The sequence below is a fragment of the Copadichromis virginalis genome, linkage group LG6 (genome assembly GCF_057382275.1).
Source record: "Copadichromis virginalis isolate Kocher_CV1m ecotype Utaka linkage group LG6, C_Virginalis_male_GT1.1, whole genome shotgun sequence".
NCBI lineage: Eukaryota > Metazoa > Chordata > Actinopteri > Cichliformes > Cichlidae > Copadichromis > Copadichromis virginalis.
The window spans coordinates 28,489,993-28,517,137 of NC_140623.1; the positions used below are offsets into that span (position 1 = coordinate 28,489,993).

General features: G+C 41.0%; 3 protein-coding genes across 3 annotated transcripts in view; 2 read left to right on the plus strand and 1 right to left on the minus strand.

Annotated features, from left to right (window-relative positions):
* Nucleotides 1–7,065: 7,065 nt before the first annotated feature.
* On the plus strand, nt 7,066–9,149 carry mchr1a (melanin-concentrating hormone receptor 1a). The gene is made up of 2 exons (XM_085460906.1): nt 7,066–7,280; nt 8,048–9,149. Exons 1-2 carry the CDS (start codon nt 7,226–7,228, stop codon nt 9,070–9,072), a joined length of 1,080 nt encoding a protein of 359 aa, XP_085317032.1. The 5' UTR covers nt 7,066–7,225; the 3' UTR covers nt 9,073–9,149.
* Nucleotides 9,150–18,124: 8,975 nt separating this feature from the next.
* Nucleotides 18,125–27,145, minus strand: part of usp43a (ubiquitin specific peptidase 43a) — a 132,030-nt gene continuing 123,009 nt past the window's right edge. The window contains exons 15-16 of the mRNA XM_085459704.1: nt 23,406–23,567; nt 18,125–23,296 (exon numbers count right to left, since the gene is read on the minus strand). Of these exons, the coding sequence (XP_085315830.1) occupies nt 22,134–23,296; nt 23,406–23,567 (1,325 nt within the window). The 3' untranslated portion in view covers nt 18,125–22,133. The remainder of the gene's footprint in view (nt 23,297–23,405; nt 23,568–27,145) is intronic.
* LOC146708012 (uncharacterized) lies at nt 23,931–26,161 on the plus strand. The gene is made up of 4 exons (XM_085460907.1): nt 23,931–23,952; nt 24,040–24,712; nt 24,782–25,776; nt 25,819–26,161. Exons 2-4 carry the CDS (start codon nt 24,242–24,244, stop codon nt 26,159–26,161), a joined length of 1,809 nt encoding a protein of 602 aa, XP_085317033.1. The 5' UTR covers nt 23,931–23,952; nt 24,040–24,241.

The window sequence follows — 27,145 nt, forward strand, 5'->3', positions numbered from 1 at the left end:
GAATCGTGCCACTTGTGGGGACTTTCTGTTATACTTTGTTTGGTTTTATTCTGTTTACTTCATCGCTGCCTTCTGTTGTGACTTTCTTTGGCAAGCATTGAAATGACTTTTTTAATTACACCTACCAGCTAGTATCATTTTGTGCCAGTATTTAGTTGTGTGTAGAATTGAATTACCAAATAAATCTTAATATTCCAGGTCTCTGATTTCCTGGAGCCTGTACAAAAGCAAGTTCAAGCATGTCCAGGATATCTTTCTGTTACCTGGGTTCACTAAATCAGGCTAAGCAACAACATGAAGGTGCTTTGTTTACATAAAAGGAGTGGTATGGAGAAGATATGTGAGGATATCTGACTAATCAATCATGTCTACCGCAGCAGCATATTCAATGAAGTCAGTTAAACAATTATATTATTAAAATAGCAAAAGATTAAACACACAGCTGTGCTATAGACAGCAGCGTGTGTGATAGGAAATGTGCTGTAAAGTATAGATTTCACCTTAGTGAAAAAGGGCTTTGTGTATGCATGAGCAGTTTTGTCAATAAGACTGGAAAATATATTAACTGTATTAATTACAGTGTAAGTTAATAGCCTCATCAGTATCACAGTTATATCACAGCTCAATTAAGACCGAGGAGGCACTGAGAAGTAATTACAGCTGCATCTTTCTTTCACTTATTTACTGTTTGATGTGCGCGAGAATGTATTAAACAGTCTGCGAGCAAGTAAAGAACAAATCTAAAAAATGACTTGGTAAGTTGGCTCGGTGTACATTTAAATTTGACACAAGGTCAGCAAGTACAGGACTTGGCAGTTTGTTTTGGTATAATAAATTATTTTGCAATTGTTGCTCCTACAAATCTTTATTTCTTATTGATGTTCACTGGGAAAGACACAAACTTTAGGCTTTCTCAGAAAAAAATCACAGACCCTGTACTTATGACACACCAGTGTCCAATGAACGGCATTGCTGTTTTCTAAAGAACCAACTGGTCACTAAGGTGGTGATCTGTACTTGTTGATCTCTGATCTCACACGTAACCAGATTACCTTGTCGATTTCCATCCATGTGACAAAATGTTTGTCAATTATTTGTCCAAGGTTTTACTATGATAAAAAAACAAAACTGCCACAATTAATTTACTATTTTTCTTTTTTTTTACTGTAGTTTAAAGGGAGGTGTGTTGTTTTTGCTGTTTATTTCCTTTTACTGTTTAGCTAAAATTTGCATGTGTGTGTGTGTGTGTCTGTTTTATGTAAAATACAGGCTCTTGCCCAGGATTTGTGCCTGCACTTTTTTTAATCTCCCTGCTTCTTGTTGGATCTTCCTTCTCTCCAGCTGCTTTTTAGAATGATAGAAACAAGAACAGATCGATATGCAGTTAAAAGACAAAAGCTGTTTGTGTTAGAGTTTGTATTGTTGATTGTCATTTATGCTTAGAAATATTTAACCATAGATGCTTAGAGGTGTATAATCAATTGTGTAGTGATAAGTTGTGTGATCTTTAACAGGCTACAGAGGCTTGGTGTGCATTCCACACTAGAATGCACACCTACATCCTGGGAGCACGGGAAGAGGTCGCATCTTGTTTTAATTGTTTTATGGTAGGATTAACGTAGCTACGTCTGTTCTAGTCTAAGTGCTTTTCTGTTTAGATGAACTGCTGGACTTCCTTACCGGGGGGGGTCTAGTCTACCCTCTTCCTGACCAAGGATGTTTGACCCTTTGATCAGCAACACACACACACACACACACACACACACACACACACACACACACACACAGGCAAGGTACTCTTTGTTTGTATGTAGACGTCGGTATGTAAATGAACCTATGCATATTCATGTAACCTCAATAAAAGGACAGTGTTACGGGAGGACGGACGAGAGCTACTGGGGTCAAGCGAAGGAACGGCGCTCTGTCTGGTTCTCTCCCGTGCACGAGTAACATGAAGAACTTATTTGTGTCTTGCTTAGCAGTGTAATTATATTGTCTTCAACGTTCCAGCGGATGGGTTCAAGCTACAAACCTATCAGTTTGCTATGCCGATCTCTTCTCATATCTGCTTTTGTTCCCCTCACTTTTTTTGGATACAGCACCTACTGAGCATTAGATTGTTTGTATTGTTTGTATATGTGTGTGTGTGTGTGTGTGTGTGTGTGTGTGTGTGTGTGTGTGTGTGTGTGTGTGTGTGTGTGTGTGATTACCAGCTTGTGCCTTGATGTGCATCTCCTAATGGCTACATTATTGCGTTTTACTCTTTTGTGCACATCTTCAAACCTGTGCTGATACACAAGGACAGCTGTAGGCTTCTGACACTCATGTACTGTTGACCGGGCCAGGGCTTTAGAGGTTTTACACAGGCACCCATCAATAGTATAATAATACCCTGTTGAGTATAATTATTATCATAACTTTTAATGTATGTGGACATAATACAAGTCTAACATTCATTTCTTTGTCTAGTAAAGAAATGAGGGCTTTCATCACATGTTTACAAAAAAAACATTGTACATGTATCCAAACTGTTATATATTTTAACAGTTATAACCTGTTACTGTAACACACATAAAAGTAAAAAAAAAAACAACCTCATATTTAAAATACACATATGTAATTCCCTGTATGCATATATGTTGTCAGTACAAACAATGGAAGTAAGAAACATTGTTTTACTTAGCAACAGCCAGATCCTGTTTTTTCATGCAGTTTGCAGTCTACAGCATGTTTTACTCACTCTAAATTTAACAGAAATATGCCATAATAAAAATTATTACATGTGACGGGATCTGAAAGACTGGCAAAGGAAAATCACGCCTAATGAGAGAATCCCTTAAAACAGGGAATTGGGCTAGTGTAAGCCAAATTGGTGAACCTGATATGATGGCAAAGCAGTCAGTCTACCTTCTCCGTTTCATGCTTTGGAGAGGCAAAGAGGTGAAAATAATTTTGACTATATGATGTAATGAGATTGTGTTGGCATAGTAGTATTTACAGGGGGCAAGTGTTTAGAATTTTATGTTTTCTTTTCTCATGTATTTTTTTGGGTACATTAATCCCTTTCAGCATTCAGCAGGTGCCTTAGGGTATACAGACTTAAGCTGACCTTGTTTTTACAGATTGTTTTGGGAAAACTAAAAACATGACACAGCTTCCATTTGGAAATCCCAGAATGGCTTTTATGAAGACACTGAAGGTCTTTTAGCAGACCTGCTCGCTACGGTTTTGTTTCTGAGGAGGAGTGATGGGAAAAGAATATCTTAACAAGGATGACGTCTGGATATTTGCCTCAGCTATTTTCTACTGAAAAAAACGTATAATGAAAGCTGGAGAACACAGTAAACAAGTAAAGGAAAAAAAACCATAAAGGTATTAAATGGTCCACACAGCTGTGCACATAGAGCACCCTTACACTTATTCACAGATCACTTATTGAGCTACAATATGTTGTTGTATCAACAACTCTGTATCTTAGGTAACTAATGATCATTTTTATCTTTTTTTTGTAAACATCATTCATTATAAACAGTATCATAACCCTCAAATGGCCTGATTTCCAAAATACAAATGTCATCTGTCTATGGGTATGTAGTTATTCTTTTCTATTCTATTTTCTCTCATTTCCTTTTCTGAATTATATCTCTGAATTGCAGCCATATTTGAGATCATTGGACTACAGCGATTTGGACCCAGATAGGTCAGAATCTGACAAACAGACTGTTAGGATGCCTGGGTTGTTGACCCAGGGTTTTGAGTTTATTGTATTATTTATCATTTCTATTCTGTGGTTTCTTTGTTAGAGTTCTGTCTTATGTCTTATCTGGTTTTGCTTCCCCTTGTCTCGTTAGGCCTGATTTGCCCCAGCTGTGTTTCCCTCCTGTTACCCATTCCCTGATTGCTCCCTCTGTGTATTTAAGCCCTGTGTTTCTCTGTGTCCGTGTCACGATCTACCCTCATCTTGCTGTGTGGTCTGTCCATTTGCCAGTTCAGGTTATTGTTGTTTTCAGTTTATTATTTGTATTTCTGGTTTTGCTAGTTATCTGTTTGCCTCCTAGCTATAAATCTGAGTTTGAGTTTACTTTCTGCCTCCGAGTGTCTGCACACTGGGTCCTCCTTACCACCACTCCTGCTTGCACACAGCCCTCACATGACACAGACAGCATGAGCAGGGCACCAGGTCACTGATTACGTACACACAGGTAAATGGATTGCTGACCACCCCTTAAAGTTGCTCCCTTATTAGGGTCCAGGTAACTCAGTGTTGTACATAAAACCTGAGAAAAAAGTATTACTCCTGTTGTAAGCACTACCTCTTATACACTACGCATTAACACACTCTCACATTTCCCAAAATTCAGTTTGTTTTGTTTCTGTAAGGATCCTTATAATTTAGAGGGGTTTCAAAGTCAAATGAACATTCTGTCCTCAAAGTCGATGTGTTAGAAGAAGGAAAAAATGGGCATTTGTAAGGATCTGAGTGAGTTTGACAGAGGCCAAACTGTGAAAGCTAGATGACTGGATCAGAGCATCTTCAAAATGTCTATAATCTATGAAAAGTGTTCCAAGGAAGGAACACTGTTGAACCAGCAACAGGTGTCAGAGTATACAGTGCATCATACTTTAATGTGTATGGGGCTGCATATCTGCAGATCAGTTAGGGTGTCCAACAAAAAGTGATAATAATAGGCACATGAGTACCACGTTGTTTTAACATCATTTGGATGGCTAGGTGAATTTCACCTTGAAACGTACCACCTATAAAACATTGTTGCTTAGGTGATTTATGGCTCTGGCCTCTTGCAGCAGGATGATGCACCCTGCTGCAAAGCAGAAATGCTTCTGTAATGGTCCGAAGAACATGACAATGGCTTTGAGGTGTCGATTCCAAATGTCCCAGATCTCAGTCCAATCGAGCATCTCTCAATTGCTCAATCGTGCTATTATGCAAATGGAAGGAAAAAATACAATTTGATGCTGTTATTGGGGAAAGGGTTTTTAAACTGACTACAATTAGAGCAACATGATTAGTTTATTATGGGCTCAAGATTAAAACAGTCCAATTGATCAACTGATCAAGCAGTAGAAGGAAACGATAAGAGGCTGATGGAAAATTACTGGCTTGGACAAAAACCAAAAACAGCTGGAGCAAAAAATTAGGTTTCCTGAAGTAAGGACAACAACATGCCCTTTCTGTCAGAATCATTTAAGAAATTAATGAAAAACAGTAAAGGCAGATTTCTCATAGGAAGAATTCAAAATTCTGACTGGAAAAACAAAAACAAAACATTAACAGAAAAACTACATTTGCTTTCACGCCTCCTAATATTATAACTGTGTTTTGTTTTAAACAATTAAATGTTAACAATTAACACTATTTCAACTTCACTTTCTTGTGTTGTTAAGATCTGCTACCAGGTTACCATTGTTCTTCATTCAACCAAACAGTCACGGTGTCCATCATCACAAAGCATTTTCTTGATTGTAAAATTATGCTGACAAATAATTTTAATAAAAGAATCCACCCATTCTTGTTTCTACAGGGTGGAAACAGATGTAGCAGAACTTGAAGCATAGAGCCCACTGACTGAAACCAGGAAGGCCTGGATTTACAATCACAGCACAGTAGAAAATAAATAGTTACCACAAGCTTCATAATGTTGTAGGTGTGTGCTGGGGGAAATGAATTGTCTCTACTCAAGAAACAATAGCTAATCAACCAACACTTCAGTCCTTAAACTTGAACCTTAAACTGTGGCACATTGATGGTGTATTAGTTTACAGCACATGAAACTATATATTTAATGGCCAGTGTTGAATAAGACACTCTAGTCGGCAAATCAAAGAGGACAACACAAACTACACCTGTTGTGTAGCTTTGTGTTTCCCAAGCATCTCCTACCAAGAGTCTAAGCTGTAGTTCTTGAGTAAAAAGTCTTCATTTCCTGTTTTGGGTGAGTTCACTTGTGATTGTAAATTGGCTGTAAATAAGTGGTATTGTTTAAAGTATATAGACAGAATAAAGTGCCCTGTTAATGTATAGTTAAATGTTTTTTGTCATCTAAAGCATTTTGAAGGGTGCTGTTGATACTTTATTAATGTGTGATGCAACATTTTACTGTTATTCCATGTTCTTCCTGTAGCACACAAACATCATGGGCCATAACCATCTTCTACTAAAGTTTGGTTTCCAAAATGCCAAACTTTATAGGATTATACTGTGGATATTGTTATACTGTACCAACTCTTTCTCGCTCTCGGTCTCTGTCAAACACACACTGCAAGATTTTCATTGTGAGTAACAAGAGCATGACAAGAGCATTTTGGAAGCAAAGTTGGAGAGGCAAGGCTGAGATTATCTGAGCATGTGCAGAGGAGAGATAGTAGATAAACTGGGAAAAAGGATGCTGAATATGTAGCTGCCAGGCAGGAGAAAAACAGAAAAGAGCGCAGAGAAGATTCATGGAGGACATGCGGAGGACATAAGCTGAAAGAAGAACACCTTGCAATCGACAATGCATGCATGCTTCTTTATCAGTTGCTTTGAGTTGCAAAACTAGTAACTGAACTGTGTAGATGGCTTAAATGTGTTTTTCATAACACACAAACCGTCAACCGCTCACATCCTATTTTACTGCCCGAAAGGCGCGAATCGGCCAAATGACAGGCAACAAAGCCATCTAGTGGCAGACTTTGAGTGTAGGAACCTATCTGTTTGTAACTGCTCTGAAACGCTTCAAAGCTACGTGTTTTAACTTTGAGTCATAAGTCGCTGTTCTTTCTCTGCTTTTCATGAAACCCTAAAGTACTGAAGGTAATAGAAAAATTAAACTCTAAAACAGATTCAGAGAAACACGCATTAATAAGGAAACACTTTTACGCATTTATAAACACGCATACACATACGCGCACACAGCAATGTTATTTAATCTGACACCTGCAGCGCAGTCGCAACTCCACACTGCGTCGCTTACTGGTAGTGAAGATGCTCTCACTGACTCTTCAGTGTCAGTAACTCCCAGAGGAGCTGCGTTATTACCACTGAGGGCGCAGAGCGCGCTGATGCGCGCACAGAGAGAAACACGACGGTTGTGCTGATTTCTTTTACAGAAAGAAGGTAATTTAGGATTCGGCTGCAATCTGCTCCAGATGTTTTTACTTGGAAAGCCCACCCTGTCATAACGGCGCCATATCTTAACTTGGATGTACTTTTTGATTTTACCCCATGGATTTTTTTAACAATACAAATTTTTCAATCGATGGCAGCAATTCAACAACAGGTAGGTTGAACAGTATTACAGCCCAATAGACCTACGTTGTTTGAGGTGTAAATCGTCTAACATTAATGTAAAACAAAACAAAACAAACATAAAATGATGCTTCAGTTTTCCTTTCTTGTAATTTTCTTTTATCTTCGGTTATTTCATATTATCTTGTGTTTTTGAGGTCTGAAAACCTATTCCACAAATTCACGTTAGAGCGCATAACTATTTCCCAAATAATACGTTTGAAATGGAAACATGAATAAAGAAAAACATTAGTGCAAGCCTAACTAAATTAAGGCAATAGTCCCTCACATGGTTCAAAAAACAAAACAACTACAACAAAAAACCCCAAACATAAATATACTGACATAAATATGTTCTCAAAACAGGATTTTGTAAGTTTGGAACACAAGAACAGATCTTTTAGACCTCTAATTGTATCTTTAGAATAATATTGAATCTGTTGTATTTTGTTGTATTCCTCTCTGTCTTCGACTTTGCTGCAGTAGTAAAGCAAAAAAACCCAACCAAACAAACAAACAAACAAAAAAGGCATGCAGACACCATAGGCAGATATATACACGTGTAAAGCAAATAGATCTGCCTGGACATGAATTTAAATTTATTAAAATTCTTACTTTTATTATGTGGTACTTAGATATACTGTATTTCATGCTGTATCCGTACAGTTCTAAATTGTATTTTTGTGTATTTTTAAGATGTAAAGCTAATTTGTAATATTTCCACATTAACTGCTGTTCCCCCCCTTTTTTGGTCTCCAGCTGAAGATGGTGCTCTTCACTGTGGTGCCATCCTACCTGTCATCTTTGGCATTATCTGCTTTCTGGGCATCATTGGGAACTGTATTGTCATGTACACCATTATGAAGAAGACCAAGTGTCGAGCCAAGCAAACAGTTCCAGACATCTTTATCTTAAATCTGTCAATTGTTGATCTTCTGTTTCTCCTCGGGATGCCATTTCTCATTCACCAGTTGCTGGGCAACGGTACCTGGCACTTTGGAGCCGCGATGTGTACGGTCATCACTGCGCTCGATTCCAACAGCCAGATTGTCAGTACTTATATCCTCACTGCAATGACCTTTGACCGCTATTTAGCTACTGTGCATCCCATTCGCTTCAACTATGTCCGCACGCCTTGTGTGGCTGTGTTGGTCATTGGGCTGGTGTGGGTTTTGTCCTTACTCACCATTATCCCTGTGTGGATGTATGCCGGCCTGATGCCTCTCCCAGATGGGCTAGTGGCCTGTGCTCTGCTTCTGCCTGATCCAGTTACAGATACATACTGGTTTACACTTTACCAGTTTTTCTTGGCCTTTGCGATACCCTTAGTCATTATCTGTCGGGTATTCTTCAAGATCCTCCAACACATGTCCACAAGTGTGGCGCCTCTGCCTCCACGGAGTTTGAGAGTGCGCACCAGGAAGGTGACCCGGATGGCAGTGGCCATCTGCCTCGCTTTCTTTATCTGCTGGGCTCCTTTCTATATCCTCCAACTGGTGCACCTGGGGGTGCAGAAGCCAAGCATAGCGTTCTCCTATGCCTATAATATTGCAATTAGCATGGGCTATGCTAACAGCTGCATTAACCCATTTCTCTATATCATGCTAAGTGAGACCTTTAAGAGGCAGTTTCTTAGAGCTGTACGGCCAGCTCATCGGAAGTTCCGCGTGGTGAACCCGAGCACCACAGATGGTGGCAGTGTCAGTGTGAGGATGGTACCTGAACAGGCTCAGCAGGAGCCAGCCTGCAGGGAGATGATACCATCCAACGTGGCTCCAGAATGACTCCATGGATAAAAATATCTGTTATTTCATTATTTTGTATCTAAGCAACTGGTCATGGGGCAGCAGACGAAGAACAAATTTTCTGTGAGGAGCAATATTTCATATCAGTCCTAAATGATCCTTGATTAATTACATATGCATTTGCCAAGCACAATTCTGTTGGTTTACACTACTGCTGTTGTTGTTGTTGTTGTTGTTGTTGTTGTTGTTGTTTTAAACTCTTACAAGTGTGCTGCTCTTTATTAATTAGCAGAAACACAGTTGATTCATTTATTCAAAAATAGAAACCAGTGTAGTCAGAAAGGGATATTTACTGTCAATATGTGAACTCATTGAAACACATATTTAATTAATATGAGCTTGCACATCCATAGCCAAGGCAAATATTAGCTTTCTTATTTTGTTATTTTTCTTCTTCATATACAAAAGCTGTTCACTTCACCCCCAAGGGGTCACCACAGCAGATGGATCAGAATATATTTGGCACAGATTTTATGCCAAAATGCCCCGTCATTTATCTAGACTCGGGACCAGGAGGAGTCCACCAGCTTTTGATGCCCTGAAAGTGGATTTATGTCTCCTGCTGCTCTTGAGCAGGGTTCTTTCATGTGTTAACCACTACAACTTAGAGCTTCTCATTCATATGAAAACTCAAGTGATTAAAAAAAAAAACACATCTAAAAAAAGGTTTTAACCCAGCAGTGATCACTTTACCTGTTTTCCTCTTTGCCTATCTTTTACACTAGTTATTAATGGTACTTTTGGTTATTATGTGTATTTATGCTATTTATTTATATTTATGCTCGTGGAGTAAAACAAAAATCAAAGTCATGTTAAGCTACTGACCAATTTAAAAGTAAGTATTATTTTTTGTAGCACTTTATGCAGAAATATTTAATGCTGTGATCACAAAAATCGACCACCCTTGTTAAAAACTCATACACAGGGATGATATAAAGTTCTGGTGCGATTTCACTGTCATTTTACAACGTTGCATGTAGCTTTGAATTTTATTGTTATGCAACTGAGAGCTATGATCATCATCATTATGAGGCCAAAGAAGAGGAAAACACTGTGGAGAAGTGAATTAAATACAAAGAGACTTTGGACATGATATTACCAAACATCAAAAGCTAACAGTGTTTACTCTTGAGGAAGGGCAATGCGAAGAAATGTAAAGTTTTGTTAGGATTCAATAATAATTCAAAGCCCCTGATTTAAATGAGGTGGTATTTTGGATGAATTAGCATGTCAAATATTTTTAGGTGTTGTTCATTTTGTTTATTTTTTAATAAATTATATTGTATTTTAGCTGTCTTTGTTATTGTATTCTATCTTTGCTTGTGTGTATGCTGTAAAAATATTCCAACTCGGGGTTTCTCAACCTTTTCTACACTGTGACCCAGTTTCCAGAAACTGACTGGATTACAGCAATTAGAGGTGACAAGTTGTAAGTTGACATACCTCCCTGTAGGGTCCAGAGACTGAGGCTAAGAAACTCTGGTATAACTGTTGATCTTGTCATATTCTATATGAACCAAGAACAAACCATCATCATATCAAACTACTGGCTACAATAAATTGTGACCCACCCTGTGATGCAAACATTGACACTTACATATAATATGTTTATTGCAACAGAAATAAACACAATTTGCATGAAACTATTAAACTGGATTAATTTACCCGTGTGTGTGTGTGTGTGTGTGTGTGTGTGTGTGTGTGTGTGTGTGTGTGTGTGTGTGTGTGTGAGATATAGATATATTGGATCACTAACATGTGAAGTACTACAATTCCAGTTATTCACAGCTCTAATGCAGCTTCCTTAAGATGTTTTGCTGAAGCTCAAGGACAGATCTTGAGTTTACTTTACATCAAAGAAAATCTACACAAGAGCTGGAATCAAAAGCTTTAATAACCTGAGTTTGCTCATTAATGGATAAGCAAGTAACCAAGAATAGAGACTTGGATTGTGGACATGAGGACACGCTGGAGCCCAATACAAATCTTTTTTTGAACATATATGATTTATCTTAAACTCCGCCTTCCATGTTCCAGACTAATTTTCAAAAAGGCACAAGCTTAATTATATTGTCGGAACAAATTAATATTTTGACATGTCTGAAGACTTAATTACGACTAATGCATCCACACGTCCCGAGGTGTAATTGTTTTGTGCTCAAAAAGCGAACATAGTTATTAGACTTATAATGAAAGGCCATTGTCTACTGCATCTGCCCGCTGCTTCACTCCCAGATTCCTGTTTTCATGAACTGAAGCCTCATTTATTTCTCACTAAGCTGTGGAATTCAGAGTTGTTCTGCAAAACTCTCAATATTGTTCAGAATGGAGCATTATTACATGTTCATTAATAATGTCCTCATTAATACAGTGTAGCATAGGCAGCACAGTCAGTGCACCTCAGCTGGTCTGATAATACTCTGGTACTATGATTACTGACTGTAGCATAGTCAGTGCAACTACGAAGAAGAGTAATATTGGCATATTAATAAATGTGATAAGATACAAATTTACAAAAACACTTATTTCTACAGGTAGATAAAATAATATGCAGGTTTTTCAGTGATGTTTTATATAGATGTGTTTTTGTGTTTAAAATCTGTTGCTACCAACAATACTTCAACCAGTAATGTTTGTAGCACTGGGATGAGAAAACATTAGCATGAAAACAGCATGATTGACAACCTTTGTTGTTGTACTAAGTTGAGTATAGTGTGTGAGATAATGTTGATATCTAAACCCCATTTGAATCATAGCAAGTGAGGTAGGTAAGCTAAAAAGACACAATTTAAGGCTGGGAAAACATTGCTGTTTCAATTAAAATTTGTTTAATTCAAGACAATGTTTTTTGAGGGGTAAAAATCTATTAAAAATGTACTAAATGTACCAAATTGTATTTCTCTGCAGCATTTACTAATTTCAGCATCAGTGGCAGCTAAGATACAGTGATTCAAATTTGGAAGTAAAGCCAGCTTCTTGGTTATTATTAAATGAAAATCACGAAATTATAGAGATAATAAGCCCTCTTTTTTGCTGTTTTTCTTCATAGTGACTTTAATTTCTGGGCTTTTAATTTGAAGTTCACAAACGAGCTCTACAACCTTGGATCATTTGGAATGAATGAAATCTAAGAGGCTTTAAGGGCCCATTATATTCACCACTGTTGCCCTCATGAGTGGCATGGCAAAAGCTGCACCGGTCCTACACCTCTCAATTTTTGTAACCTTGCAGGAGTGCCACGGCTGGCACCACTGGGTTAAAGACATAAGTCGATTTTTACCAGCATTTTAAAAAACAGGTCAGTAAAGATGGTTTGTTCCATTAGAAATCAGAAATTCCCAGTCTGACTTCCTCTCAAGTCAGAAAGTATGAGCATTCTCCCCCAACCCTGACAATGCATGAGTATAGATGTATAAATTCATTAATCACTTTGTTGAACTGTTTGCTATTGCAAATATCTAATCAGCGATTAGCGACTCAGGAGAAGGGGTTCAGGATATCCTCAACAACTCACTTTAGTATCACTGTCATCAGACATAAGTGAGCTTCCCTGAATCATTCATGATACAGCTGTGTGGCAGGCAGGATGTAGGACCCAAACGCAAAACACTCAATGGAGGAATAAATTAAAGAGGCTGCTTTATTGCACTTGCATAATATTCACAACAATAAACTTGCAAAAACAAAACAAAACTTCAAAATTGGAACTAATAACAAAAACACTGGGAAACCTGGAAACTAGGGATGAAGATCTCAGGGAGCAGGGAAGGAGAAACACATAGCACGGTAAGGGGACAACGTGACACTGACAGAGAGAAACACAGGGCTAAAATACATTGAGGGAAATGAGGAAATGAGACACATGAGGGCGGCACAGCTGGGCGCAATCAACATGACGAGACCAGGGTGAAGCAAAACTAGACACATTGACATAAGACAAAGCACTGTCAAAGTAAAAAGTAAAACAGGAAGAAAAACACAGAAACACAGACTTGACACTAAACAAAGGGAACACGGAGCACAGAGGCAGGAGCCACATTAGACACGACTGACCAGGGAACAAGAATAATAATAATAATAATAATAATAATAATAATAATAATAATAATAATAATAATAATAATTAAAACACTGGATCACCCACCCAGGACCGTTACACACTCGTATCGTACGTTTAGATTAGAAAAATGTTTCCTGATGGTTCTGGATTTCTGCTGCAACATTCATATGGTATGGTCACAACTCACTGGATATTTACTCTAGTTTCAGATGAGCATTGTTTGAATGCCGTAGCCTACCTGAACATTATTGCTGACCATGTCCATGTCTTTAGTGCACAGTGCACCTCTCTTCTGGTGGCCGCTTCCAGCAGCACACACCATCTCACAAAGTTCAGATCTCCTAGGACTGGTTTCTTGAGCAGGACAAAGAGTTCACTGTACTCAAATGAGCTCCATAGTGGTTAGATCTCAATCTAATAGAGCACCTTGGGATGTTCTGGAATGGGAGATTTGGATGCATAGTTGACAAATCTGCAGAAGCCGTGCTATCATGTAAATACAGACCATAAACTCTATGGCATGTTTCCAGCAACTTGTTGAATTTATGGCATGAAGAATTAAGATGAACTTTTGCGAGTGCTTGCAAAACTTTTGCGAGATCTTGCAAATGTTTTGGGCGCATCCTTTGGAGGCTGCCAGCTCAAAGCCGACCGGGAGGTTGAGGCACGATGTGCCAGGAGTGCGGGCCTCGACGTCTCCGAAAACGTCGGAGCACTTTTGGAAATATGTGATGTCTTGATAAACCGAGCAGATATTTGAAATTTACACAGCTACATTCACGCCTGAAAATATCTTAAAAGTTTATTTTGTGACCCAGAAAGAGTAATATTAAAAATAAGTAGCTGCCGCCATTGTTAGAAACGAATTGGCTGGGCCGCGCTATGAATTCTGGGATAAGTTGGGTAACAAAGGACTCGGCCTTCAAATGCGACCTGCGAAGGATGCAGTCTATTTTGCGAGATCTCGCAAAAGTTTATCTTAATTTTTTCTCCCATGTCCCTTGCGGGGCTCCGTACTGTCTATTCTTCACTGCTAAAGGCAACAATAAATCTTTAAAAATATATCATTACATACTGTCATAACTCTGATTCTGATGATCTTATAACTATAATTTTTCCATCCTTAGTGCGATAGATGATGAACTGATTTCTCTCCACTCTAAAACCACCACCACATCATCCAAATCATCATTTTCAAATGGTGGAATCAGGATTTGTGGACACAGATAAATGTTTGTTCTTGACAATATAGCAGCAGATACACAACAGTATGGTTACAAATATCCAGAGATATAATGCAGTTGCCCCCCCCCCCCCCAAAATTCACCACGCCTTCCAGTACTTCACACAATAGTTGTTTTTTTTAAATGTGGCTTTTGAAAGGGAGTGTTTGACACATTAAGTGACTACTTCTCTGTAGTAACAGTGAACATTATCTCCTGCTGCTTCCTGATTGCTAAACCAGTAATAGTTAAGTGATGTCACTTACCTCTTGTCAGATCTGAAGACGTCGTTTTGGAATTGCAGCAAAAAGCTTCTAAAATTGCCAGTGATGACTGGACTGATATAAGTGCTGTCAGAATATTCTCTTGTTAATGGAACCAGAAGTTTAATCTTATGTGTGAAAGCCAATGAACAACTCCAAATACAGACTTCTTCAAATCGTGAAACAAAAGAATAAAAAATATTAAATCAACAAACTAAAATGTTGTTTCTCTGTTCACTTACAAGTGCAATTAACATAAATGATGCAATTCAAATCAACTGTGCATAATGTTTTTGCTGGAATATGGCTTTTTAAAGTTTTGGTATACATCAGTGCTCCAGCAAAGTAGAACTATTATCCTGCGCTAGTCAAGACAAACTAAAGTCAGCTGGAAACGAGCAGTCCAGGAACTAATGCAGTCAAATTGCTGACTTCTTAAAGCATCAACAGGCAATAGTTGAAAACGATACATATTTTACAAACTACAGTAGGATATACATAAACATCCAAGCCTAGGTGATGTGGCTGTGTGCAAAAAAGCAAAATGCAAGAATCATTGCTTTTCTCAGTGCAAAACCCATATTGATATAATTTACAGTTAATTATAGTTAAATGAATCATAACACCAGTCTGTAGAGCAGCATTTGCAAGTCCATAAAAAACCCTAGAAAAAACACCCCCATTATTTCCCTTATGATGTTGGTAGATGAAAATGAGAAGATCAGAAGTCAGCAATATTGAGTGTTTGTACAAAAATGTTTTACTAAACATTTGACAATATTTTGCTGGAAGAGTTGGAGAAAGGGTCAGAGAATCACTCAAATCTGTAGAAAAAAAAATCATGAATAGCAATCCATCTACTAGGTCCCAGAGGTTTCCAGTTGTCATGGTTTTACACACTATACTAGCTGTACACATTTAAGTATCACAGGAAATTACACAATCAGTGCTGTATGTAATGGTATGAAGTGCTGCTCAAGTAACTGTTATAGACATAGCTAGTGACCCATGTGTGTTGGGTCTGCATGAGGAGTGTTATGCACTCAATATCCGTCCATGCTCTGCTGACTAAAACACAGTGCACAACTGATGCTAAATGCTAAACAGACTGTTTCACTGAAATAGTCAATAAGACATTTATTTCTGGCATGAAGGGGTAAAGTTCCTGCTGTATCTCTGTACTCTGTATTTCATGCTAAAACTTACCACACACTCAAAGGCGCTTGCAAAGAAAAGCGTCTGGACTTCTTTAAGTTGCTTGAAGACATTTCACCTCTCATCCGAGAAGCTTCTTCAGTTCTAAGGTCAAATGGTGGAGAGTCCCAGATATAAACCTAGTGGGAGTAACCCCCCACAGAGGGACAAAAGGACCCCAACTTAAAGAAGTCCAGATGCTTTTCTTTGCAAGCTCCTTTTACTACGATGACCTGGATGACTGAGAACCTTCACAGACATCTTACCACACACTCATTTTTTTCCAGTCTTTCACATACAGAGAACAGAATGGATGCTTCTAACTGGGCGGAGGTGGGGTGGGGGGGATAGTTCAGCATTAAATATTAGCACCTACTTCCAGTGGGTACATTTACAGTATATGCCCTGAGGGACAAGGCATAAAGGCCATTACACTGTGAACATGAGAAGTGAAATTTATATGATTTAAGAAATAAATAATACATTTTTGCAACTCAGGCTATGAGATAATCTCATTTTTTTCTGCAACAAACTGAAAAGTAGTGGAAAATACGTTTGAAGACACAAGCTTTATTTTCCTTTTGGCTGGGAGTTAACATATACACTGATCAAAGACTATTACGGCTTTTATGATGTAATACTATGGGAAAAAAGCTGCTTCATGTTACGCATTTTATAGTCATCTCTCTCTTTCTTTCATTTTTTTTCTTTTTTGCTTTGAACAGGCATTGAGGCCTTTAACAATGTACGAATAAGAGTGAGATTTAGAAGAAAGAAGAAAAAAAAAAACAGCAGGCAGAAAAACCACATCCCCAGCACCATCATCTCCTCCATCACATCAGCTGCACTCTGAGCCTTTGTCATTGGCTTCTTAAGAATCTATCCATTAATGAGGCAATGTTCAGGTGCCTGGCTCACAGCATGGTTCGCTTTACTTCAGCTTTTTTCTTTGCATGCAGCTATTTTCAATAGGATAAATATATAAAAACAGAAGCAATTCTGAAAACCCCCCAAACTCTTATATACCTGTTTCTTTTTAACCCGTTTTGACAACTACTCATCTGATGTATGTCAGATTTGGCAGGACAAAGTGTAATTCTAGTACCAAATTTGATGAAACTCAGGTGGTCTCATTATCTGGGTCTTTTTCTGTTGGTGGTCAACCAGTGGCACTGATGCCTAATTGATGGTAGACTTACAATTATGAATTGGTTAGACTTAGGATAGCAGCCAAGAAAAGCCAAGCTGATGACAGAGGTTGGTGCTAATAAGATAAGATAACCTTTATTAGTCCCACACGTGGGAAATTTGGAAAAGTATCTTTATTTCTATCCATCTGTTCTTCATCTACAGCATCTTAATTGGTATTCAGCTTCACATATGTAAGACAAACATGTTGGGACATGAGCTCGAGGTTGTTTGGATGAACAGTCCTCATATGCAGAAAAAAATGCTTTGATACAATTGCTTCGCTTATTGGAGTTATTGCAGCCTTCTTATTCATATTAAATAATTGGCCTTGTAATCGGAAGGTTGCCGGTTCGAGCCCCGGCTTGGACAGTCTCTGTCGTTGTGTCCTTGGGCAAGACACTTCACCCGTTGCCTACTGGTGGTGGTCAGAGGGCCCTGTGGCGCCAGTGTCCGGCAGCCTCGCCTCTGTCAGTGCACCCCAGGGTGGCTGTGGCTACAATGTAGCTTGCCATCAACAGTGTGTGAATGTGTGGATGACTGGATGTGTAAAGCGCTTTGGGGTCCTTAGGGAATAGAAAAGCGCTATACAAATACAGGCCATTTACCATTTCTAATAACTTTAATTCTAATACCAGAGTTTGCAAAAAGTGCATTTTTTACCAAAGCTCAAATTGCAAAATTGGAGTGTTCATTGATGAAATAAAAACAAGAAATTAAATATTAATTAGCATACATTAGTTTGAATGCGTATCACATATGCCACTTCTGAGTTTTTCTCTTTTGTAATTAATTGTGAAATTAAATTATTTACCCAAAACTCACATATTAAGGATGACACAATCCACTTTAAAGGGTACATTTTAGTGGCAATTTCTTGTACTGACACACATTTTTTGTCCCAAATGTTCATCGGTCATGCTACATAACCTCAATATGGCATCTGATCTTTCAGCGTATGTCTCCTGTCTACGTTTCTGCTGTAAAAAAGAAAAGAAAATCCATAAATTAAAAGCATTGTCCCACAGGTAATAAAATCTTCAATTTTAAAACTTCATATTTTTTTTATTAGGCATTTAAAAGTGGCTTACTGAAGACCATAGTAATAAATAACACATTTTTATTGTACTGAAAAATATAATATATCAAATATATATATAATGTACCATCATGTACAGAGGACAATTTAAGCAGAAACTGTAGTGAAAACCACCTTGTGCAATGCAATGGAAAATCCCAAACACTACACCATGCAGGCTCTGTGTCCATATTTATTCATTTATTTCTCTCTTACACACACACCCGCGCGCACATATCCCCCTCTGCGTGTATCCACAAATATATACAGAGATTTTACTTAGAAAATGTAGAAAAATTGCATATAAAAACATCTCTTACCACATAAAAGTGCTCAGTTTGATAAACTATGCATGTATGTGGCCACATGTGGTTTGAGAGAAGCAAAACAGACTTTTCAGACTCACATCTAACACACCGGCTATTTCATTGATAGTTGTAATATACTTTCACAATGTATTTAGATGTAAAGGTTGAGAATTTGCAAAGGTTTCAATAACCTCCTGGGCTTTATGCCAGTTTCACTGGTTGAAAGGAAATATTTCACACATTTTACTGTATACCACAGGCCACATTGTAAGAATCTTTGCATTTGTTATGTTAAATACAAAGGAATACTTGTCAGTCTGCTGAGGAGAGCATGTCTGTAAAAAGCACAAACCTGTGTCATTTTATTAGCTCTCTAATTGAAGCAATTTCTGCCTTTTTGTTGAATGTGCTACTTGTGTGTTTGAGCAGTCTTTGTGAATTACTGTTGAGGACATAAATGCAGCAGCCATCATCAAAACAAAGTCACCACCAATCCCTTTTGACATTTCAGAAGAAAACGAAGCCTGCAACTTTGACTAGTTGAATGTTGGCACAATTTCTTTCCCCCCTACCAAATAAAGAAATGCAAACGAATGTTAAAAAGAAGACACCCTTAAAAAAATAAAATATTTTAAAGCAAATACCGACAAATCTTATCTGCCATGTCAAGTTACATCTCTTACCAAACTTATAACTAATCAGCACTAAATTATTTGTCGACATGATTTTTCTTTTGGCTCAAAACAAGATCTGCAGAAGTGAAAGCCCAGGCAGGCACCTTCAAGGCCACAAAAAATAGTTTTGTAAACACAGAGAAAACTACGAAAAGCAAAGAAAATTCAAACATTGATGATAGGAATTTAAAATGGGAGTATAGGAACGTGGGTGGGGGTGGGTTGGAGTGATAAATGTGCAATTAAGCGCCTGACATCCCTCACGTAGCTCCTGAGGAAGGAAATAGTCTTCACAGGTAAACTCAGATCTGTCCAAAACATTTAACACAAACACAGAAGTATTTAGAAGAGCTACCAAACCCTTGCATCAGATAACTTATTTGTCAACTTAGAAGTAAGTGACGATAAGAAACAGCCGTTTGAATTTTTGATAACGACATAAAAAATATTAAATGCAGTGTCTGACTTGTAAACAAAACAATGACAGAAAGATTTCTCTATTTGTGACATGTGCATAGAAAACCTACTTCCATAAGAGTTTGCTTTAACTCCTCGATTGTACTTCAACATTCGGTCCAGCGTTTCGACATGTGGCATCTAACAGAGGCACTACGACAGGCTACCTATAGCAGCAAATGAAGCTTTTAGGCCTCAATCTGTTTACTTCAACCGTATATACTTTTCAAAACACAAAACAAAATCGCACAATATTCATGGTCAAATGTGCATAAGCTCTTAGATGTACCTTTCCACAATCTGACAGACTTCTGCTAATAACAAAAAAAACCTCCTTCTACCATTACACAGACACAAATAGAAAAGCTTGTTCCATACTCTAATACGGGCTCTCTAATATAACCCACTGATGTAAAGTTATAGTCAAGAAAGAAGGAAAAAATAATTGCACATGTGTATTTGGCATAAATATAAGATTATTTGCTATCAGGATAGCCTGATAGTTTACTAAATATTATCATTGGTTTTCAGATTTTAAGATTAAGTAAAAGTAGACATTTTTGTACAATAAAAGAGATACTGCTTTTTAATTCCTACATAATAGAAGAAAGCTGTATATTCATGGTGATTATAAATACAAAGAGAGGATTGCACTAAGGTATTTGTTCAATAATAAACTGGATTTTTGATAGAAATACTTCATCAGAATATTTGGCCATTCATAATCTCGAAGGCTGCGGGGGTGAGCACCAAGGTGCTGTTGATGTGAAGTCAATAAACCTAACATCAAATTATATTATTTCACATTATGAAAGGCTTTTTCTAACTGCAGTGTGAGTTTATGTTGATCTGCTGGACAGCTAGATAAGGTGGATTAAATAATTATGCTGCGTTCAGATGTTTGGAAGTTGCCCTTGAATTTTTTTGATAAGCAGTTCGCTCTACTTTATATTGCCCAAATGCAGTCCAACTAACAATTTAAATAAGAAGGATGTTTATATATTTGAAAAGGTAGCAAGGTAAAAAAAAGTCTTTGTACAAAACAAAAAGAGAGTGTGATAATATATATTAATATACTATATTGCCTCTACATATAAAACATGTGGACAGGCAAAATATCCAAAACCATTAGGATGGATTTAGGCTAAATTAGCTATTTAAGCTAATTAAGCTAAATAAGCTAAATTAGCTTAGCCTAAATAATAGAAATTAATGTTACATAAAATTCTTGTCCACTATGTTTTTTTATGTATGTATTTACTGTGCCACACTTAAAAAATAAACAAAAACATTACTTCAACAGTAAATAGACATTAAATCTATAAATAAAGGAAAATGCATATTATAATGCATACTCTATTTCTCTTCTATAGATTCATAGAATAGATTTTCTTTACTTAGAATAACAAACACTGCTCCCTAACCTTACATGCCTTGTATATTCTGTCCGTTTCCCCTACTGGCCAAATAGTCACTATTTCATAAGTAAGTAAATGTCATGTTCTGGTAAAAAACAGCCGCTATCAAAGAGTAACCAGTAATTTTACAGACCTTCAATTTTGGAGGTACATTAATCAAAAATGATTCCCAGAGAGGCAGAATTTTTCTCTCAATCACAGCTTCAATAAGACAGGATTTTGTGTGTCCACATTATTTTGGGTTTTTTTTAGTAACAAGCAGAAGTCACTCTCTTTTGCTTTGCTTTTTGTGGTCCTCCCCTCTATGAATGGTGACATTAAACTGTTGACAGTCATCGGTGTTAGGAAAGGATGGGAAACAATTATTTAACATTAAGGAACACGACGATGTGGGTACATGAAAGTAGCAATAGAAGAAAACAAACAGTTTAATATCCAACTGTTATTACTAATACACTAAGGGATAGTGTATTCATTTAACATTTCACAGTAGACAATAGTGTTTTTAAAATGTTTGCTTAGTCAGCTGTAAATCACTGAATCAACTGCTGCTGCACACTGGGTCATTTAGGAAAAAGAAAGAAAATCAATCCTTTAAAAAATAAAACATACTGTGCTTTAAAAAAAACATTAAAAATAAACAGTTGACATTATTCAGAGATTTAGGTCTCAAAGCACCACCGTTTATCAAGTAGACACAATACATTCTTATAAATGAACACAATCAGTGTGTCTTCATTCTAAGCAGCAACCGTAAGAGTTCGCAACAGAGTGGCGACTTCCAACGCTCACACTACATTAATAAGACACATATTCGTACAGTATGTTTGTAGGTGTGCTGCTGCGTGCTTTCAGTTCTAAACTGACACAAACCAATTGGTCTAAACTGCATATCGGCTGATCAGGCACTTATTTGGGTCGTAGAAATAGAATGGAGGAGGACTCTCTGTCATATTTAATGGACAGGTCATATCACCTAATTTTGCTCATTAATGTCCTCTTGAGCATTAGAGGACCTTTCATTTATTCTGTGTCTTACATGGAGCAAACTACTTGACTCTGTTAATTTTCCAGGAACAAAAAAGGCGTATTACTGTGAATGGAGCACTATTGCTTTGATCTTGGAGATTTCATGTCCTTCACTTTCTTTCAGGAAAAAGGCTTTATGTGTCTCTGTGTTAGAAGCTGGACTCGGGGACTGTCTTTTTGCGCCCCAGTGAGGTTGTGCTGTAACGAGTCCTCTGCAAGGTGCCGTGAGATGGTTTGTCGCTTGTCAGACTGCGTGATGATGCTGGCGTTGTTGACATCCCATTACGGTGCAAAGATGCTGTCCTACGCACACTCTGCTCTGCTTTTGTTGGGATGTTGGTGGAGCTCTGGGAACGTTTGATTTCAGTTGCTTTGTGCCCCACCTTACCGTTTACCTGCTCATTAACCACATGGCCTGAGCTTTTGGACTTGCCTCTTTCTTCTCCAGTTCGGCCTCCTGCTGCTCCATTGGACAGAGATGGCCTCGACAAGGTCCTTCTGCTTTCTTCTTCAACTACTGCTCTCCCTGACTCATCCTCAGTGGGTTTCCTTGAATCTTTATCCTTCTTCAGGAAGCTACCTTTAAAGAAGGACAGTATTCCGTCATGGCTCTTAGGCACGTCTGCTTTCTTGTTCTTAGAGTTTTCTTCTTGTGTGCTGTGGCGTTCCCTATCAGCCCTGTCTCCCTTTTGTCTTCTCAGAGTTCCATCTTGGAGACTGGGTGTGCTGTAGCTGGGCTGAACTCCAGTACTGGATCTCTGTTTTGTCTCAGTATCCTGTGAAGATTTGGAGGAGCTCTGTTTTCTTCCATCCTTCCTCCTTGTTAGAGTGTTAGTGCTGGAGCTGCTCCTGATATTCACAGTGCTCTCATCCTTAGCCTGGCTCCCCTTGCTACGTCTCAGACTAGCTGCTTTATCTGATGGCCACTTCTGGCCCTCTGGGACCTTTAGAAATGGCGGCTCCTCCCCTGTCTTACCCACACAACTTATACTTCCAACGCTAGACGAACGAACATTGGCTGCAACACGGCTCTTTGCAGCTTCCTTTGTGCTGCGTGGTTCATTCATTAATGTCGCTATCGGATCCTTTGTGCACCGGGGACGCCGACCAGATTCCAAGTACTGTACTAGTTCTACAGGGGCTGGATCAGGTTCAGGGGGAGGGACTGGGTCAGGTTTTCGTCTGTCCTTGGAACCAAAGGACCAGCGCATTGGAAGCACTCTGCTCAAGGTATCCTTGTTTTTGCTGGGGGCTCTCAGGCTCATGCTGCGCCCCTGAAGACCTCTGACAAATGGCCTCTTCTCAAATCCACCTGGCATTTATGTAAAGAGGGAAATATTTTAGGCTTTAAATAAAAACCAAACACGTTTAGACAAATTATAAATAAAACACAAGTCTGTTGACAGCAATGGTCCTTTTACCTCTTTCATCTTTGAAGCCATTGTCCAGGAAGACTGGAGACTCTGGAGAGTCAGGTAAGGAAGATGGACAGGTGGTGGATGCATGAGACACCAGACTGCCTCTCTTACTGTCCCCCGTCAGCCTGATTAGCCAGTGGTCTGACACTGATGAACTTGTGGAGCCTATGACACAGAGAAAAAGGTTTGAGAGGAGGAACATAAAGAATACTCCTGTCAGGGTCCTGGGACTGGGCGACCCAGGATCCCTGAGCAGTTATGTATTATTATTATTATTATTATTATTATTATATGTATTTTGGTATTGCTGCTGCTCTCCTCCATGATTGTAGATGTGAGTGTGTGTGTGTGTGTGTGTGTGTGTGTTTATGTCTGCGGGGATGCTTGGAGGATGGAGCTCAGCCACCTGCAGGCCTGAGGGGTGTGGCCCTGCGGAAGGACTGGCCACACCCGAAGCCACACACCTGCCGCTGATCAGGGCTCGTCGGGGGAGCTACTTAGGAGAGTCTTGGAGCTCCCACCGACGCAGGATCATTGCTTGGGACTCCACGTTAGTTACCCAGTTTAGGTTTTGGTCGTGTAGTGTATGCCTGCCATTGTTCAGTGTCCTGACTGCTGCCGCTATTGTTTCCCGCAGGAGGAGCGTGGAAGGCTTAAGGAGCAGCGAGCACCGGGAGTGCAGACACGGGAGCAGAGAGCACTTGGAGGACACGACATGGGAGTCTGGGGAGAAACACGGGGATTTATTGTTGTTTGATATCACCCTCTGTAAATAAACACTGTCTATACGTAGAGCACCGCGCCTGGGTCCTCCTTCCCCACACCTTCCACGGTGTGCCATGCCGCACCGTGACAGAATGATCCCGCCACTTATGGACCCAGCGGTCTCCGAGGAGAGGCTCAGGAGGGAAATTATGGACAAAGTGTACCGCATGTGTGACTTATGGTGGGAGAAGCCTGCGGAAGGTTTGCGTCACGCCGTGGAGAGGCGGCTGCAGGAGATGCTTTTTAAATTCCCCTGGCTGGTGGACTCCCTTAATGCGGTGGTCCTGGACTTCCTACTTTCCACCCTCCACCTCCACTCTCCTCCTCAGGCTGCCCACCAGCTCGGACAGCTGGTGGATTCACTGCCTGAGACGCCGGCCCCGACGCCGACACGGAAACGACGTTCGCGCCGCCAGCGTTCCTCACCGCAGCTAAATCCACAGACATCTCAACAGCCGGCTGTGGTGAGTCATATGGACAATTCATCGTCACTCACCTCAACTGTTTACTCTGGGGCTATGTTTATACGGTCAGCTGCCCAGCCGGTAGCCAAAGCGCAGCCCGCGGCCCAGCTGGTCGCTGTACCTCAGCCTATCGCCCGGCTAGTGATCCAGCCGTCACCTGCTGAATCATCCCCCGCGACATCTACCTCACCGCTTACCGTTTCATCCTGTTCACCATCCACATCACACGCTCAGCCATCTTCTCCACCAGCAGCAGCCTCCATTCCACTGCCCACTCCAGCGGCCTTGTCCGGAGAGAGCGACCTCACCCGCGTCCAACGCCTGATGGACTGGGTAACTCACACCACCAACACAAGGGCAAGAGTGGTGGGGTTAAACGCCATCGAGGCAATCCTGGAGGGAAACCCCTACCTCGGCCAGCTCAAGGGAGTTTCCGCCTGCCTTTGCACCCTGCGTAAAGCCCGGGGGGTAGTGCAAGCTCGGGAAACCTCAGACTTCGTCCAGCTGCAGCAGGAGCTCAGCATGCCCGAGCAGGAGCTCAGCGAGCCGGAGGAGCCCGCACCGTCAGCTGAGGCGCTCAGCGAGCCGGAGGAGCTCAGCATGCCCGAGCAGGAGCTCAGCGAGCCGGAGGAGCCCGCACCGTCAGCTGAGGCGCTCAGCGAGCCGGAGGAGCTCAGCATGCCCGAGCAGGAGCTCAGCGAGCCGGAGGAGCCCGCACCGCCAGCTGAGGAGCTCGGCATGCCCGAGCAGGAGCTCGGCGAGCCGGAGGAGCTCGGCATGCCCGAGCAGGAGCTCGGCGAGCCGGAGGAGCTCGGCATGCCCGAGCAGGAGCTCGGCGAGCCGGAGGAGCTCGGCATGCCCGAGCAGGAGCTCGGCGAGCCGGAGGAGCTCGGCATGCCCGAGCAGGAGCTCGGCGAGCCGGAGGAGCTCGGCATGCCCGAGCAGGAGCTCGCTCTGCCGGCCGAGGAGGAGCTCTCGCTGCCGGCCGAGGAGGTCAGCGGACCGGAGGGACCTCCACGTCTAGCGCGGCCTCCTCGCCGTCCACGTCCGGTGCGTCCACGTCAGCGATCGGCGCGTCATGGACCTGTTGCCACGCCTCGCTGTTGCTCACCGGAGCAGCGACGTTGCCATCGGACCCGTGGCAGGCCGCCGGAGGGGCAGCGCCGCCGCCACCGGACCCGTGGCAGGCCACCGGAACCGTTCCACCGCCACCGGACCCGTGGCAGGCCGCCGGAGGAGCAGCGCCGCCGCCACCGGACCCGTGGCAGGCCACCAGAACCGTTCTGCCGCCACCGGACCCGTGGCAGGCCGCCGGAGGAGCAGCGCCGCCGCCACCGGACCCGTGGCAGGCCCCCTGGACTGTTTTGCTGCTGCCGCCGGACCCGGGGCCGTCCGCCGAAGCTGCTACGTCGCCGCCGTTGGGCTCGAGGTAGGCCCCCTGAACTCTCTTGTTGTGTTGATGGGCCGCCTGTGACTGTTTGTGGCGTCTTTTCGTTTTCTTTTTGCACCGCTGCGGGATGCGCGGTCTGACTCTGACTGTGGACTGGGTCGGTTTGTTGTTTTGTTGTTTTTGCTTGTTTTGGTTCTGGCCCTCCGTCCTGGTTCCCCCAGCCGCCCGCCCTTGGTTGGTTGTGCTGTTTTTTGTTTTGGTTTTGGGGTCGTCGGGAGCCGACCCTTAGAGGGGGGGTACTGTCAGGGTCCTGGGACTGGGCGACCCAGGATCCCTGAGCAGTTATGTATTATTATTATTATTATTATTATTATTATTATTATTATTATTATTATATGTATTGCTGCTGCTCTCCTCCATGATTGTAGATGTGTGTGTGTGTGTGTGTGTGTGTGTGTGTGTGTGTGTTTATGTCTGCGGGGATGCTTGGAGGATGGAGCTCAGCCACCTGCAGGCCTGAGGGGTGTGGCCCTGCGGAAGGACTGGCCACACCCGAAGCCACACACCTGCCGCTGATCAGGGCTCGTCGGGGGAGCTACTTAGGAGAGTCTTGGAGCTCCCACCGACGCAGGATCATTGCTTGGGACTCCACGTTAGTTACCCAGTTTAGGTTTTGGTCGTGTAGTGTATGCCTGCCATTGTTCAGTGTCCTGACTGCTGCCGCTATTGTTTCCCGCAGGAGGAGCGTGGAAGGCTTAAGGAGCAGCGAGCACCGGGAGTGCAGACACGGGAGCAGAGAGCACTTGGAGGACACGACATGGGAGTCTGGGGAGAAACACGGGGATTTATTGTTGTTTGATATCACCCTCTGTAAATAAACACTGTCTATACGTAGAGCACCGCGCCTGGGTCCTCCTTCCCCACACCTTCCACGGTGTGCCATGCCGCACCGTGACAACTCCACTGATTTAACATTGCACACGTTGGACGATGGAAATGCACGAATGCTGTTTAGAAATTCTGTTATTTTATTTTTCATCCGACATATGGAGCTCCTTTACTTCCCATAGTTATAATACCCATAAGTTTCAAGAATCAGTCTACAAAGTGGACTTTGGCCCTCT